The sequence below is a fragment of the Pan paniscus genome, chromosome 7 (assembly GCF_029289425.2).
Source record: "Pan paniscus chromosome 7, NHGRI_mPanPan1-v2.0_pri, whole genome shotgun sequence".
Lineage (NCBI taxonomy): Eukaryota > Metazoa > Chordata > Mammalia > Primates > Hominidae > Pan > Pan paniscus.
Genome location: NC_073256.2, coordinates 81,419,721 through 81,438,200, shown reverse-complemented (window position 1 = coordinate 81,438,200; position 18,480 = coordinate 81,419,721). Strand labels below are relative to the sequence as shown.

Genomic DNA, 18,480 nt, shown 5'->3' with positions numbered 1-18,480 from the left:
GGTAGTAAACACCACTCAGTCCAACACGTACCACACAGAAACCCAGGCTCCTTTCACCAAGTAGATAGCAACCCATGGCATTACCTCATGTCTGATATGCTTGGTGCCATTATCCTAGACAACTAAGTTTCCCATTAGAAAGGAAAGCATCCACTATATAGCAATTCAACTGTATGAATTCCAGTGTTTTCCAAAAGATACTTCCTAGTCATCTTCTCTGACAGCACCAAGATTGTTCAAAATGAACACCATCTAAACCTGACCTGGTTGTTGTTGGACTATGCAAAAAGGACTGACACCTGGTTTTTTTGTTTGTTTTTTGTTTAATTTTGAGAAGAAGCCTTGCTCTGTCGCCAGGCTGGAGTGCAGTGGCGTGATCTTGGCTCACTTGGTTCTCCACCCCGCAGGTTCAAGAGATTCTACTGCCTCAGGCTCCCAAGAAGCTGGGACTACAGGCACGTGCCACCATGCCCAGCTAATTTTTATATTTTTAGTAGAGATGGGGTTTCACCATGTTGGCCAGGATGGTCTCGGTCTCCTGACCTCATGATCTGCCTGCCTTAGCCTCCCAAAGTGCTAGGATTACAGGCATGCGCCACCGTACCTGGCTGACACCTGGTTTTCTAAGAACCCCAATAGCTGTTACTAATTAATTTTAAAGTAAGTAGCATTCTCCTAACTTCCAGTTTGCAAGTTAAAACTAACAAATGTAGGACTTACAGACCTGCAGTGAGATTTTGCTGCTCCTGCTGGGTCACAATTTTGGCAATCTGAGCTCTGAGAGCAGCAAGTTCATTTTCGAGAGCGCAAATCTTCTGCAGTGCTTCCTCCTTTGCCAGCGCTGGGGTCTTCAGCTGAGGCTCTTCTTGAGATAAGTCTGGTAAGGAAATCTGTCTGCTTGGGGCCTTCTCAAAGAAAAGAAGGTCATCCTGAAGGGGTGGCCTTGATCTGACCTCTGTCCTGCAAGGAAGACATAAGGTGGGCTGTCACAGGCTTTGTAAGAGAACGTGAAACACCATCCTCACCTGACAGTGTATCCGCATTAACACCCAAGAACCTCTTTTCAGGCTGATCTTACATAAGTCCCTTCGTGTAAGGACAAAAACACCAAAGCATTTGTCAACCTTATGTAGTTACATACCACAGCTGGGGTTCTTGCTGCCATCATTTTTCTTAGTCAATCTCTACATAATATGCACAAACCAACTCCATCAAGAGGCATCACAGATTTTAGCAAAGTTTTTGCTAATTGACGTTTTCTTTTGATTTGAACTAAGAAGAAGCTTTTTATGCCCTTCAAAGTGGTAAGCTAATTACTAGTTATGTCTGAAAAGGATTAACTTTCTATATCTCCCCATACCTTGCATGATGAATTTTTATCTTTTTGCTTTACTGAAAATAAAGGACAAATTACTCTTTAATCTTGAACACTATTGTGCCAGGGTAAGAGCAGAAAAGTTTAGGACCTTTGACAAAACAATTTAATTAACAGTCAAGAACTGTACTTTATACTACTTTTCTGTCTTTAATTATATAATTCAGCATTTCCTTATGTGAAATACTTTAATATTTATGGGCTCAAACATAGTAATTATAGGACCTATGAAGGTTTAAGAGCCCAGATAGGGTTTCCCTATGTTGCCCAGGCTGGTATAACTCCGTGGCTCAAAGGATCCTCTAGCTTTGGCCTCCCAAAGTACTCGAATTACAAGCATCAGCCACCGAGCCCTGCGTTATTTTTTAAGACAGTCAACAAACCATTCATTCTTAAAACCAATCTGTTTTGCTACCCTTAAGAACAGAGGGCTATTAAGAACTAGATTACAAAGACAGAATAAATCCAAAATAAGGATAGACTCTTGCAAGAATTTTTGTAATTCATAGAAATTTTAAGAAATAAAAACAAATACAAAAACAAAAATAACAAAGAGGCCAGGTGGGGTGGCTCACACCTGTAATACCAGCACTTTGGGAGCCCGAGGTGGGTGGATCACCTGAGGTCAGGAGTTAAAGACCAGCCTGGGCCAACAGGGTGCAACACTGTCTCTACTAAAAATACAAGAATTAGCTGAGTATGGTGGCAGGCACCTGTAATCCCAGCTACTTGGGAGGCTGAGGTACAAGAATCACTTGAACCTGGGAGGCGGCAGTTGCAGTGAGCCGAGATCACGCCACTGCACTCCAGCTTGGATGACAATGCAAGACTCCATCTCAAAAAAAAAAAAAAAAAAACCAGAGACATCAAGCATGGATGTACCAAAAACAGAAGATAAACAGCCAAAGGGTGATGTTTCTCTTTTTGAGACAGGATCTCGCTCTGTTACCCACACTGCCAACTCCTAGGCTCAAGTGATCCTCCTGCCTCAGCTTCCTGAGTAGCTAGGACTATAGGTGCGTGCCACCCATGCCTGGCTAATTTTTTTCTTTTCTCTTTTTTTTAAGAGACAGGGTCTCACAGTGTTGCCCAGGCTGGTCATGAACTCCTGGCCTCAAGCCTCCCAAAGTGTTGGGATTATATATTATGCAGGCCTGATATTTCTTCCTTTCCTTTTTTTTTTTTTTTTTTTCCATTACCTTAAACATTTAACAGTTAACTGATGTTTCTTAAAACCATTTTCTGGATACCAATTTCTGCTAGTGAGATTTCTATTGGTTTCATTCATTTGTTTTGGTTATATTTTGTTTATATTGGGTCCAAAATTCCCTAAGGCACACAGGTTCTTACTTAGAATAACACTACACTGAATTATCTAGCTCTCTTTTTTCCTTGTTACTGTCAAGGGAAGCCACTTTTGTAGCACAATTTACATAAATGCAAAGGCCTTTTTAGCTCCATCACCCATATCAAAGAACCCTAAGTTAAATATAATACACCTCTGGGGTCCTGTCCCCTCATCTCACAGGTAAGGGAAACTCAAAATCTGACACAGTTTTAAATTAGATGTGCCCTATTCCCAAAATGATTTCTACTGACCCTCCCTCATCTTTTTAGTTTACAGAACAACCTTGAAAGGTAAAAAAACATACTCTATTGTCCTAGAATCCAGGGGAAAAAAACTGGTAATTTAGTTTCCTGAAATATAAAGTTGGTAGAAAACTAATAATCTGAGGCAGGCGGATCACTTGAGGTCAGGAGTTCAAGACCAGCCTGGCCAACATGGTGAAACCCCATCTCTACTAAAAGTACAAAGATTAGCTGGGTGTGTTGGCAGGTGCCTGTAATACCAGCTACTTGGGAGGCTGAGGCATGAGAATCGCTTGAACCCGGGAAGCGGAGGTTGCAGTGAGCCAAGATCATGCCACTGCATTCCAGCCTGGGCAACACAGCAAGACTCTGTCTCAAAAAAAAAAAAAAAAGAAAGAAAGAAAGAAAAGAAACAAAGAAAAGAAAACTAACAGTCTTTTCAAAGTGGGCAAGTGGCTGGATAAAGACAACCAGAATGGGAAATCATTTTGACAGAGGAAGCAATCCATGAGAAATCTACAGTGGGAACAGGCAGGAGTGTTGTAGGCTACAGACCCAGAAAACTAGTGGGATTCCCTCATTAGCTGTTTTAGGCTCTGTTCAACACAACCCTTCTGTTGTTTTATATTTCAGAAGTTCAATCTTCCTAAAAGTGGTATTTAACAAAAATAATCTTTCTTCCTTGAATATACTATTTTAATAACATATGTTTATCAGTTCATGTCTACTGTCAAGTAATGAAGAATAAAATAGAAACCAGTAACATCTGCAGATTGACGTGCTGTGAGTAGGAAACCTTGCTCTGATCCACTGAGTCTCCTGGCCTACTCTTGCACCTCTGGCGCTGTGGAGCCAGCCTGCTTGCTTGTTAAGTATTTCCTATGGACTTTTGCTACTCTGTCACCCTCTAAGAGGTTGGGGATCTTCCCTGACACTCCTTAAAAAACAGCACATTCCATCTTATACTTCATGCTGACACTTGAAAAATTAAGCTGGATATCATCACCTCAGTCTCACTTTATTCACTATCCTTATATTACAGACTTTTATAAGTATGTTCATCTTCCTCATTAGATTGCAAGCATCCTAGGATAAGGAAAACAGCTATCCGAAATATTTTTAAGCCCTATGAACCTATAAATTTGTATTTAGTAAGTGAGCTTGATATTGTGACACTCTACAGAAGAACTGGATACAACTAGAAATTAATATATTAATATAGAATGAACAAATTAAACTTGAAATATTTCAAAACTCCTTAGCTGCTCTTCTACTTCGGAACCAAACGCTTGATGACAATGTCTATGATGTCAACTAAAGGCCTCAGAGATTACAGTCTTTAATTTTATCATACAGTACAAATGTTATACTGTATATTTATCCAAAGACTTATAAACCAAAAAGTATCTGAGACAGGTCTCAAACAATTTAGAAGTTTATTTTACCAAGGTTAAAGATGTGCACCTGGGAGACAGATCAGTGCCTTTCTCCAAAGATGATTTTGAGGGCTTCAATATTTAAAGGAGAAAGGGCAGATATTAGAGAAAGAGGAAGAAATTTTTAAAAGGTGGGGGTAGATAAGAGACAAAAGTTTACATTCTTTTAAGTCTCTGATCAGCTGTTCACATGTGAGGGGCAGTAGAGGAATGGTCACTTAGGCATTCCTCTAGCTCAGTAAATCTGCATTTTTACATAAAATAAACATAGGGCAGAGGAAGCAATCAGATATGCATTTGTCTCAGGTGAGCAGAGGGGTAACTTTTGAGTTCTGTCCTTTTCCAATACCTGTGAAGAAAAGCTATCAATTCACATTGTCAGAGTCAAATTTAGCAGAACTGTTTTAGGGTAAGGATCTTGGGGCCCACAAGGAATTTCCTAGCAGGCAAATTGTAAGAGAGGTATGTAGCTTTTTTATAATGTAGCTATCTTACATAGCTACAGAGGCAGCTTTGCTCTGATGCAAAGCTTTGGGAGGCAGGTTTGCCTGATGCAGTTCCCAGCTTGACTTTTCCCTTTGGCTTAGTGATTTGGGAGTCCCAAGGTTTATTTTCCTTTCACAGACTATACGTTCTCCTTAGAATACTACTATGAAAGAGAACACATTATCTTAGATGAGATTATCAGTTATATTGATAACTGATCATCAGTTATCAGGATGTCAATGCTTCTATTAGTTAAAAAGGAAATGAAAATGTGTACAGAAAAGAGAAAAAACAATGAGGACTTACTTTGTGCATGCCACTGTACTAACAGTTTTCTCATGTTATTGAAAATTCTCTTCTCAAAGTAGAATACTTCTATTCCACAGAAATATGCTGCCCTTTTTTTTTTCTCTTTTTTTTTTTTTTTTTAAGATAGGTCTCGATCCATTGCTGAGGTTGGAATGCAGTGGTGCATTCATGGTTCACTGCAGCCTTGACCTCCCAGGCTCAAGCAATCCTACCACCTCAGCCTCTCAGGTAGCAAGGACAACAGGTGTGTACCACCACACCCAGCTAATTTTGGTATTTTTTGTAGAGATGGGGTTTTGCCATGTTGCCCAGGCTCGTCTTGAACTCCTGGGGTCAAGCAACCCACCCACCTCGACCTCCCAAAGTGCTGGGATTATAAGCATGAGCCACTACACTCGGCCTGTACTTCTAGTTTATAAATAAAAATCTCAAGTTCGGTGCATTTGAAAAAAATCATTTCTATAATAAACAATTATGAAAGACTCATATGTATCCTGTTTTCCTGGAGACATAATAGTATGACATTATAAATAATTGTTATAGAAATGTCATCAACATAAATTTCAAGGAAGAAATATATTGAAGAGCTTCAGCTTTCATACAAATATAAATATGAGAGGCAGAAAAACAAACTGCAACATATGAACAGTCTTAAATAGAATTTGTTTCTATAGGGACTTAAACTGTAAGTTATAAACACAGAAGGGTAGGTTCCATTCGGGGAAGATGGCAGAGAGCAGGCAGGACTAACTTGTGGCTCCCACTTGGACAAACAGAGCAGCGTGTAGAGATCCACATGGTGAACTTTTGCTCCAAGAACTACTGCAGGAACATACCAGGAAAGCCAGAGAATCCACAGACACTTTGAAGGAGGTGGATTGCAGCTACAGGCTCTGTGGGAAAGCTGAGGAACTCCAAAGACAAAGGACATAATTGCTTGGGAGCTTTATAGCCCTGCCCACTGCCTGAGATGCTGGTGTGGTTGCAAAGAAGGGGAATACTTATACCCTGCTGGTGGGAATGTAAATTAGCTCAGCCACTGTGGAAAGGAACATGAAGATTTCTCAAAGAACTTAAAAGATAACTATTGTTTGACCCAGCAATCCCTCTGTTGGGTATATACCTAAAGGAAAATAAATCATTCTACCAAAAGGACACAAGCACACGTGTTCATCACAGCACTGTTCACAACAGCATAGACACAGAACCAACCTAAATGTCCATCAGTGGTAGACTGGATAAAGAAAATGTGGTAGATAGACACCATGGAATACTACACAGTCACAAAAAACAAGGAGATCACTCCCTTGCAGCAACATGGATGGAGCTGGAAGCCATTATCCTAAGCAAACTCACACAGGAACAGAAAACCAAATACCACATGTTCTCACTTGTAAATGAGAGCTAAACACTGAGTGCACATGGACAAAAAGAAGGGAACGGCTGGGCGCGGTAGCTCACGCCTATAATCCCAGCACTTTGGGAGGCCAAGGCAGGTGACCACCTGATGTCAGGAGTTCGAGACCAGCCTGACCAACATGGTGAAACCCTGTCTCTACTAAAAATTCAAAAATTAGGTGGGCGTGGTCGTGCACACCAGTAATCCCAGCTGCTTGGGAGGCTGAGGCATGAAAATCGCTTGAACCCAGGAGGTGGAGGTTGCAGTGAGCCGAGATCGTGCCATTGCACTCCAGCCTGGGCAACAAGAGTGAAACTCTGTCTCAAAAAAAAAAAAAAGAAGGGAACAACACACTCCAGGGCCTACTTGAGAGTAGAAGGTGAGGATCAAAAAACTACCTATTGAGTCCTATGCTTATTACCTGAGTGATGAAATAATCTGTACACCAAACATCCATAACATGCAATTTACCCATGTAACTAACCAGCACATGTACCCCTGAACCTAAAAGTTTTTTTTAATTCCATTTTTAAAAAATTTGGAGTTTGGGACACTTCTGATTTTGGATTTTCAAATTAGGGTTGCTCAACCTGTATGAAAAAATTAACTTGAAAAGAATCACGAATTTAAGGCTGGGCACAGTGGCTCATACCTGTAATCCCAGCACTTTGGGAGGCTAAGGTGGGCGGATCGCTTAAGCTCAGGAGTTTGAGACCAGCCTGGGCAACATGGCGAAAACCCATCTTTACAAAAAACAGCTAGGCATGGTGGCATACACCTGTAACCCCAGCTACTTAGGAGGTTAAGGTGAGAGGATCGCTTGAGCCCAGGAGGCAGAGGTTACAGTGAGCTATGATCATGCCACTGCACTCCAGCCCGGGTGACAGAACCAGATCCTTCTGAAAAAAAAAAAGAAAAAAAAAAATCATGGACTCAAATGTAAAATATAAAACTATAAACCTCTTAGGGAAAAAGAAGTCTCAGGATCTAGGGCTAGGCAAAGAGCTCTTAGATTTGACACCAAAAGCATGATCAATAAAAAGTAAATAAATTAGACTTCATCAAAATGAAAAACTTTTGCTCCATGAAAGACCCCATTAAATGTATGAAAAGACAAGCCACAGAGTAGGAGAAAATATTTATAAACCATATATGTGACAAGGATTCATATCTAGAATATATAAAGAAATCTTAAAAATATCCAGTTAGAAAATAAGCAAAAGACACGATACGTTTTACCTGAAAGAATACACAGATGGCATAAAAAGATGTTTAATATCATTAGCTATTAAGGAAATAACGCAGAGAAACTGAATTAGCCATATACTGCCAGAGGGATATGAAATAGGCTCTAGAAAACAGCTTGTCAGTTTCTTGAAAAACTAAGTAACTACTATTTGACCCAGCAACTGCACTCATGGACATTTATCCCAGAAAAATGAAAACTTACAGTCAGTCACTCAAAAACCTATACACAAATGTTTATATACTAACTTTCTTTAACAGCCAAAAACTGGAATCAACCTAGATGTCCATCAACTACTGCATGATTAAACAAACTGTAATACATCCATACCAATGACTACTACTGAGCAATTAAAAAGGATCAAGCTCTTGATGCACACAACAATTTAGATGAATAGCCAGAGAATAGTGCTGAGTTTAAAAAGCCAGTCCTGCCCTCTTCAATAGCTCAGCTGGTAGAGCGGAGGACTGTAGGTGCACGCCCGTGGCCATCCTTAGGTGCTGGTTCGATTCTGACTTGGAGAGACACCTTTGTTTGGCCAGGCGCGGTGGCTCATGCCTGTAATCCCAACACTTAGGGAGGCTGAGGCAGGCAGATAACCTGAGGTCAGGAGTTCGAGACTAGCCTGGCCAACATGGTGAAACTCCGTCTCTACTAAAAATACAAAAATTAGCTAGGCATGGAGGCAGGTGCCTGTAATCCCAGCTACTTGGGAGGCTGAGGCAGGGGAATCACTTGAACCTGGGAGGTGGAGGTTGCAGTGAGCCGAGATCGCACTACTGCACTCCAGCCTGGGTGACAGAGTGAGTCTCTGTCTCAAAAAAAAAAAAAGCTAGTCCCAAAAGGTTACATATTGGCCAGGCAAGGTGGCTCACACCTGTAATCCCAGCACTTTGGGAAGCCGAGGCAGATGAATTACTTGAGGTCAGGAGTTCAAGACCAGCCTGGCCAACATGGTGAAATCCCGTATCCACTAAAAATACAAAAATTAGGCAGGTATGGTGGCACATACCGGTAATCCCAGCTACTTGGGAGGCTGAGGCAGGAGAATTGCTTAAACCCAGGAGGCGGAGGTTGCAGTAAGCCAAGACTGCATCCCCGCACTCCAGCCTGGGTGACAGAGTGAGACTCTGTCTCAAAAAAATAAAAAAAAGTTACATATTACATGATTCAATGTATGTAACATTCTTTAAATGATAAAATAGTTAAAATGAACAGATTAGTAGTTGCTAGCCATTAAGAAGGAGTTGAGGTTGGGGATGGAAGAGAAGTATGTGTGGCCATAACAGGGCAACTGGAGGATCTCTGTAGCATGGAAATGTCCTGCATCTTGACTTATCAACATCAATACCCTGCTGTGATATTGTACTACAGTTTTGCAGGATGTTACCATTGAAGGAGACTGAGTGAAAAGCATGGGGAATTTCTCTGTATTGTTTCTTATAAATATGCATGTGAAGAATCTACAATTATCTCAAAATAAAAAGTTTAAATAAAATAAACATCTTAAAAAAGAAAGGCTCTTTACCTGCTAATCCTGCAATCCCTGTGTTTATCTACTGCTATGTCCTTATTTCTATTTGTCATTCAAATCAAATTCCTTGTTTGCTCTTAGATTATTTTATTCTTATTTTATCCAGCTACTACTACTCAAATGAAATTACTCTTGCTGAAGTCAATGATAATCTTCCAACTGAAAAACAAAATTGAAACTTGCTAGTTTTTCTATTTACCCAGCCTCTAAGTATTTGACACTGATCACTACTCCTCTTCAATAAAAACTCTACCTCCTCTGCTTCCATAACAATACCCTCTACCAGGTCTTCTCCTGCCGCTTAGCTCTTTGGGTGATGGGTTGGGGTTGGGGAGGGTGATGGGGGAGGAGGCTTTTTCTTTCCTTTAACTTCAAAATGCTGGCTTCACTCAGGGTACAAATGCTCTTCACGTTCTATACATGCTTCTTGGGCACTCTCATATTCAGCCGTTCTATCTAAATGTTATAGAGTATAGGCCTTCCTTACCGATATCCATTCACATAAACTGTTTCTAGATCAAGGTGAGTATCTCACAGAAAACTCAAACATAATATATTCCAGACTAGACTACCCTCTCTTATTACCCCCAGCCAAAACAATCTGTTTTCCTATATTCCTATACATTATAGCTAGGTGCGGTGGCTCACGCCTATAATCCCAGCACTCTGAGAAGTCAAGGCAGGTGGATCACCTGGGGTCAGGAGTTCAAGACCAGCCTGGCCAACGTGGTGAAACCCCATCTCTACTAAAAATACAAAAATCAGCTGGGCATCATGGCAGCCACCTGGAATCCCAGCTACTCAGAAGGCTGAGGCAGGAGAATTGATAGAACCCGGGAGGTGGGGGTCGCAGTGAGCCCAGATCGCACCACTGCACTCCAGCCTCACTCGGGCAACCAAGTGAGGCTCCATCTCAAAAACAAAACAAAACAAAAATTGTTTTACCATCCTTATAATTATCCTACATGGAAACCTGAGAATTTAGGATAACTAGACTCTGACTACGTAGCCTCTTCCTTCGTTAATCTCCATATCTAATAAGTTTCTATGTCATTTTAATTCTTATGAATCTCACTTGGCTTTGAACCTCTTCTGCCAGTTTCTTAATTCAGTTAAATTCTGATCATCTCCTAGTTGGTCTATTTCTTGGTCTGGCTCTTTTCTATTCTTCATACTGTTTACATGTTGATTTTACTAGTGCTCAAATTTCTTCCATGGTTCCACACTGCTTTCAGGTTCTATATTGCTTTCCACAAACGTGAACTTTTCTATGTTTCTTAGAGTCACGTGTAAGACCTTTAAACCTCTACCTACTTCTCGTCCTCATCTCCTACAGCTTATCCTTCTTTTCTGCTCTCTAGTCTCATTGAGCCATCTGGCAGTTCCCAAACATGCCACAATGTCTCCTGGTTTTACCTTTAAACAAGTTATTTACTCTTCCAGGAATACCAGCCTTCCATTTACTTGGCTCCCACTCAGCCCTCATGATGGAGCTCTAGCATTTCCTCCTGAGAAGTCTTGCTGAACATCTCTCATCCTGCAGTGACCATCTGTAATTACTTTGTAGACTTTACAGTATCAACTGATTTCCTTCTTAATCTCCTTTTGACTCAAAATTTTTAGGAAACATTCTCCAATTACACAAATTCTCTACTATGATCCAGATTGATCCCTTTGCCCCAATGAGACCATTATAATTACTGTACTTATCTAAAAATTAATGATCATTGTTTCTGGTCTCTTACATTAGAATGTAAACTGCTGAAGGACAAAGAATTCTGTCAATGAGGACTTAGGACATAATTATATGTCTCTAAAACCTTTATAAATACTAGTCAAGTCTTGAAAAAGAACAGACTAGCCTAGGCAACATGGTGAAAACTCATCTCTACAAAAAAAGTAAAAAATAGGCTGGGCGTGGTGGCTCACGTCTGTAATCCCAGCACTTTAGGAGGGCAAGGCGGGTGGATCATCTGAGGTCAGGAGATCGAGACCAGCCTGGCTAACATGGCGAAACCCCATCTCTACTAAAAATACAAAAATTAGCTGGGTGTGGTGGTGCGTGCCTGTAGCCCCAGCTACTCAGGAAGCTGAGGCAGGAGAATCGCTTGAACCTGTGAGGTGGAGGTTGCAATGAGCCGAGATCACGCCACTGCACTGGAGCGTGGGTGACAGAACAAGACTCTATCTAAAAAAAAAAAAAAAAGAATTAGCCAGGGTTGGTGGTGCATGCCTGTGATCCCAGCTACTTGGGAGGCTGAGGTGGGAGAATCACATGAGCCTGGGAGTTCAAGGCTGCAGTGAAGCAAGATCACACCACTGCACTCCAGCCTGAAAAACAGAACAAGACCCAATCTCAGAAAAAAAGGAAAATAAACAGAAAAGAAGACTGTTCAAGAAAAAGAAGAGGGTGCATTACTAGAGATAAAATTAGGCTATTAAAAATAAGTACTGCAAATAATATCATTCTTTAAAAAAATAGATATTGCATCTCAGTTCTGATAGCCTTCCAAACTAACCTTAGTCTTGCTGAACACTCTCCTTCTTCTTTGGCTACCCATCCAACATCAGCAAAAGACGCCACTGCATCCTCTCCTGGGTGGCTGGGACTCCATTCTGTTGCATGGCTGTTAATCTGTAAGTTATAAATAGGGAAAGTTCTTCACCAAAGATGGCACCAAAATGTTAGAGTAAATTTTTTTTACTCACCTAAAGGAAAATCGTCAGCTCTGGTGTTAAAAACACACGAGTGGTTTCTAACTCTTCCACTGAAGGTCTCCATGATTAATAGTCATAATCATATTGTTGCCTAATAGTATATGACAATCTCAGAACTATAACTTTATTCAGTTTTCATTTTATAAGTTGATTTTTTTTTTTTTTTGAGACAAAGTCTAGCTCTGTCGCCCAGGCTGGAGTGCAGTGGCTCTATCTTTGGCTCACTGCAACCTCCGCCTCCCGGGTTCAAGCGATTCTTCTGCCTCAGCCTCCTGAGTAGCTGGGACTACAGGCACATGCCACCACGCCCAGCTAATTTTTGTGTTTTTAGTAGAGATGAGGTTTCACCATGTTGACCAGGCGGGTCTCGAACGCCTGACCTTGTGATCGGCCTGCCTCAGCCACCCAAAGTGCTGGGATTACAGACGTGAGCCACTGCGCCCAGCCTATAAGTTGATTTTGTAAAAAACTATCCTAGAAAATTAAGAAAAATTTTAGAATCTAAGCATGAGAAACCACTTTTTTCTAAAGAGATTTTAAAAGGTATGTGTAAGCGGGGGGTATAAGAACAAGCAAACCGGGAAGTGGAGGTTGCGGTGAGCCGAGATAGTGCCACTATACTCCAGCCTGGGTGACAGAGCAATACTCTGTCTCGGGGTTAAAAAAAAAAAAAAAAAAGAACAAGCAAAAGACCAACTTGAGCTAAATCCAGGAATATTTTTAAATGGCTATTATATAGCTGTTTTGTTCAATGTTTTTATATATGTATACATTATAATGTTGAAAATGTTTTTTAAAACTCCTTAAATCCCCTAAATTTTAAGTAAAAGCATTAAAGAACAAAAGAACAAACAGCAGAACAGAATTCTCTACCTAAACTTAACATGGATGCAAACAGAATATTTTGAAATAAATACAAAAAAAAAAGACAGCCAGGTGCAGTGGTTCCTGCCTACAGTCCCAGTACTTTGGGAGGCCAAGGCAGGCGGATCACTTGAGGTCAGGAGTTCGAAACCAGCTTGGCCAACATGGTGAAACCCCATCTCTACTGAAAATACAAAAAAATTAGCCAGGCGTGGTAGCACACACCTGTAATCCTAGCTACTCAGGAGGCTGAGGTGGGAGGATTACTTGAACCCGGGAGGCGGCAGTTGCAGTGAGCCAAGATTGCACCACTGCACTCCAGCCTGGGTGACAGGGTGAGACAGTCTCAAAAAGAAAAAGAAAAGACAATCAGGATATCTTGAAATTTACCTTGAAAAACAAAAAAGATAACTGAGTTAAATTTAGATTTTGTTATATATATAATAATGCCTGAGTCAAAAAGTCAACGAATAATAATTTTTAAATAAAGTTATCAGATTAATACTTACTAAAAGTATGAGTGAGGTTTAAATAAAAAAGAAAAATAATCAATCCACACTTTTTAATTAAGGAAAAAATGAAAAGGCCAAAGAGATTCAGTCATTAATATGTTTATCAAAAAGGTTACCCTTGGGACTCATGCATTGTTCAAACCTCCTCAATGCCATCATTGCCAAGTCAAACTTTTGGAAGATATTCTTAAATAATGCCTCTTCCTTAAACACAAAATATATCATGTGACACATAATACTAACATTGTTGAAAGTTTAAAATATCTTTAATGTAATATTATGAATAAAACTTTAAACATATCAGTTTTTGGTATGTGTACTCTCCTGGTATAATTATCTAATTAACTTAATAAAGTAGCATTAAAAATAACATTTTAAGGGCTGGGCGTGGTGGCAGGCGCCTGTAACCCGAGCCACTAGGGTGGCTGAGGCATGAGAATCACTTCAACATGGGAGGTAGAGGTTGCAGTGAGCTGAGATTGCGCCACTGCAATCCAGCCTGGGCGACAGAGCAAGACTCGGTCACAAAAAAAAACCAAAATCCAAAAACATGTTAACAATAAAGTACTAAGAACATCGAGTATCTAAAGCACCTTAAATTCAGCCAGGTGCGGTGGCTCACGCCTGTAATCCTGGCACTTTGGGAGGACAAGATGGCGGATGACTTGAGGCCCCAGGAGCTTGAGACCAGCCTGGGCAACATGGCAAAACACCTGTCTCTACTAAAAATACAAAATAATTAGCTAGGCATGGTGGCATGCGCCTGTAGTCACAGCTACTTGGGAGGCTGAGGTGGGAGAATCATTTGAACCCAGGAGGCAGAGGCTGCAGTGAGGCGTGATCGCACCACCACACTCCAGCCTGGGCAACAGAGTGAGACTCTGTCTCAAAAAATAGAAATTTTAAAATCTTGCCTTCCACAAAAACAAAAACAAATAAACCTAATAATGAAATTATGATAAAAAGGCTTTCAAAATACTAATTTGCATGTAGTGGAAGTAATTTGTAGTCAGATGAGGAAAAAAGCATGAACTTCAGTAAGTAAATTCTCAAGGTATAAGATCAAAGGGAAGATTTTTGTACTTCCCTTTGTAGTTCAGAAACTTATCCAAACAGATATTCAGCAAATGGGTATCTCATACAACTTAAATAACACAACTGGGTATCATATTTGATCTCAAGAGTTGAGAAATCAGGTAATGTTCTGTTCCTACCCATTACTGAAAACAGAATGGTATCCTGATATTCCCATAACACTGTAATAAGGAGATTCTAAATGGGTTATGTGGCTATCCTTCAGCAGGAATGTTCCCCAAGCCCTGTGAGGCTCCTAGCAGAGATGGTATTTAATGGGCTGTTTTGTACAAGTGTTAGACAAATCCTAAGACTAAAATCTGAATGGTGCCTTCCTAAGGTGCTATTTCATGAGATGATCAATCTGATCATGACCCTTTGTTTAGAAATAAAAATTCTGTTCCAATAGAATGACTAGTTGGTAGAAAGTTAGGTATATTTAAGACAAAGACTTCTTACTTTCCTACAGAAGTTACAAAAATAGCTGTTTTCTTCTAAAACATCTATAAAAGGAAACAAAGTGTGGGGAGGAGGGAAGAAAAAAAGAAAAACAAAACAAAAAAACAAAGTACTACTTTTCTTTTTTGTTGTTGTTGAGACCAGGTCTCACTCTGTCACTCAGGTTGGAGTGCAGTGGTACCATCTCGGCTCACTGCAACCTCCCGCCTCCCAAGTTCAAGCAATTCACCTGCGTAAGCCTCCAGAATTACTGGCACACACCACCACACCTGGCTCATTTTTTGTATTTTTGGTAGAGATGGGGGGTATCGCCATGTTGCCCAGGCTGGTCTCAAATTCCTGGGCTCGGGGGTTCCACCTGCCTCAGCCTCCCAAAGTGCTGGGATTATAGGTATGCACCACCATGCCCAGCCAATACTACTTTTCTAAGAATACATATTCAAAGAAATATAAGTTAACTCATTTTCAGGATATCATAAATAGTAATTAAGGATTAAACACATTTCTCAATTTTACATCTATAAAATTAAATAATGCCTCCATAAAATTAATATGTTAAACATAAAATGCCAGCTTTTGCACAAACTTTAAAAAAACAAAACAACAAGATACAACAAACTATTCCACGGACTTAATTTGGATCTTACTTAAGCCTTAATTATGCAAATGATACCAAGTCCATAATATGTGCTCAATAAGATGAAAATGTTAATGATGCTCTCAAGAACCAATTCCAAAACTGATAAGATGTATGTCATTTCTACTTGAAATCCTGTCCCACAAAACAAAATAGTTTTGGCATTTAAGTCAAACTCATTCAAAAGACAAAATAAAACTAGAAGAAAATCTTCTTTATAAAAGGCCGTTTCAGGTGTTGGTGAGGGAAGCATTCATTGAGTGACACAGGCATGGGATGCAAAGGACAATTTCCAGGACAATGCACTTAGTAAAGTACAAGTCAAGGTGAAGTCAGCCCTGGCAAGGACTGACAGTAAGAAATTCTTGGAAATACGATTTAGACACGACATGCATGGGAAGTTTGAGAAAGAAAAGGACAACTTACTGAAGGTTCCCAGCAAGGTCCTGTCCTACTACAGCTATTATTAGTGGAAAAAGAAAAAAAAAGTGAAGAGATAGAAATTTTTTTTCAAAATCACATTTCATTCAGAGCAAAAATTCAATAATAACACTAAATTACCCAAAATTCAATTTTATTTTAGAAATCTTACTGAAGCAACTTTAATTTAAAATATTCTGATAATATACCAAAAAAATCAGTTCATTTAATAAAGTGCATATTAGTAAAATACAAATGTTGTACAATAGTAGAAAAGCTTAGAATAAAAATGTTAGAAGTACTAACTTCATCCTCTTGTGACTTCATAAAATAAACACAACAGTGCTGGGAACTAGGATTCTCTGCAAAGGGCATAATAGTAAATACACTCATTCTAGTTTACTACCATTTGTTTATAGCCAAATGCATAACATACATGGATTCTTTGTTTGTTTGTTTTTGAGACCAAGTCTTGTTCTGTTGCCCAGGCCGGAGTGCAGTGGCGCAATCTCAGTTCACTGTAACCTCCACCTCCCAGGTTCAAGCAATTCTCCTGCCTCAGACTCCTGAGTAGCTGAGATTACAGGTACCCACCACCATGCCTGGCTAATTTTTGTGTTTTTAGTAGAGATGGGGTTTCACCATGTTGACCAGGGTGGTCTTGAACTCCTGACCTCAAGTGATCCACCCGCCTCAGCCTCCCAAAGTGCTGGGATTACAGGTGTGAGCCACCACACCCAGCCCACATATACATATTCTTAATAGCAACATAGTAAAATGATAATCTCTAGCTTTTTACCTACATAGATTTAATTATTTCTCTTTTACCAGTTGCTTCCATGCTAAGAAAAACTAAAAGCAGGCCGGGCGCGGTGGCTTACGCCTGTAATCCCAGTACTTTGGGAGCCTGAAGGTGGGCGGATCACGAGGTCAGGAGATCGAGACCATCCTGGCTAACATGGTGAAACCCCGTCTCTACTAAAAATACAATTAGCTGGGCGTGGTGGCGGGCGCCTGTAGTCCCAGCTACTCAGGAGGCTGAGGCAGGAGAATGGCGTGAACCTGGGAGGCGGAGCTTGCAGTGAGCCGAGACTGCGCCACTGCACTCCAGCCTGGGCGACAGAGCAAGACTCCGTCTCAAAAAAAAAAAAGAAAAGAAAAACTGAAAGCAGAATTTCTGGGGGTTTTTTTGTTTGCTTGTTTAAGATGAAATCTCACTCTGTCACCCAGGCTGGAGTGCAGTGGTGTGATCTCGGCTCACTGCAACCTCAGCCTCCTGGGTTCAAGCAGTTCTCCTGCATCAGCCTCCCAAGTAGCTGGGATTATAGGTACCTGCCATCACACCCAGCTAATTTTTGTATTTTTAATAGAGTTGAGGTTTCACCATGTTGGGCAGCTGGTCTCAAACTCCTGACTTCAAGTAATCCACCTGCCTCAGCCTTCCAAAGTGCTGGGATTATAGGTGTGAGCCACCATGCCCGGCCTGTTTTTTTTTTTTTTAGACAGAGTCTTGCCCTGTCGCCCAGGCTGGAGTGCAATGGCACAATATCAGCTCACTGCAACCTCTGTCTCCCAGGTTCAAGCGATTCTCCTGCCTCAGCCTCCCGAGTAGCTGGGATTACAGGCACGTGCCATCACACCCAGGTAATTTTTGTATTTTTAATAGAGACAGAGTTTCACCATGTTGGCCATGCTGGTCTTGAACTCCCAACCTCAGGTGATTCACCTGCCTTGGCCTCCCAAAGTGCTGGGATTTTAGGTGTGGGCCATTGCGCCTAGCCGAATTTCTGTATTTTAATACAGTATAGTGACATACAGTGACACCATCAACTTGCCAGGTGATATACCTGTGTAAAGAACAACAGTCTGAAAGACAGAACACTAAATTCAATATTCTAGCCCAGACTCAGTCACTACTATTTCTGAATGTGATTACTTTTTAAAAATGTATTCTGGCTGGGTGCGGTGGCTCATGCCTGTAATCCCAGCACTTTGGGAGGCCGAGGCGGGCGGATCACGAGGTCAGGAGATCGAAACCATCCTGGCTAACATGGTGAAACCCCGTCTCTACTAAAAATACAAAAAATTAGCCGGGCGTGGTGGCGGGTGCCTGTAGCCCCAGCTACTTGGGAGGCTGAGGCAGGAGAATGGCGTGAACCTGGGAGGCAGAGCTTGCAGTGAGCCAAGATGACACCACTGCACTCCAGCCTGGGTGACAAGTGAGACTCCATCTCAAAAAAAAAAAAAGTATTCTTTAAGATTACAAAGCTGTATATATTTATTATGTTTGAAATATGTGCAGTGGTTCAACTGAATTGGATTACCTCCAATTCAATTTTTTCTGGTGAAAACACTTAAAATCTACTCTCTCAGTGATTTTCAATATACAATACATTGCTGTTAACTATAGTCACCATGTTG

At 40.7% G+C, this 18,480-nt stretch overlaps 1 protein-coding gene across 12 annotated transcripts in view; it reads right to left on the bottom strand.

The window, feature by feature from the left end:
• MTFR1 (mitochondrial fission regulator 1) overlaps positions 1 to 18,480 on the bottom strand; it is a 128,113-nt gene that overhangs the window by 66,341 nt on the left and 43,292 nt on the right. For all 12 annotated transcript variants that reach the window (XR_010112945.1, XR_008626408.2, XR_008626411.2 and 9 more), the window contains exons 4-5: positions 11,895 to 12,010; positions 725 to 960 (exon numbers count right to left, since the gene is read on the bottom strand). Coding sequence is in view for 8 of the 12 variants with exons in the window: in XM_003831375.6 (XP_003831423.3) it covers positions 725 to 960; positions 11,895 to 12,010 (352 nt within the window). In the remaining 4 variants the exon portion in view is untranslated. The remainder of the gene's footprint in view (positions 1 to 724; positions 961 to 11,894; positions 12,011 to 18,480) is intronic.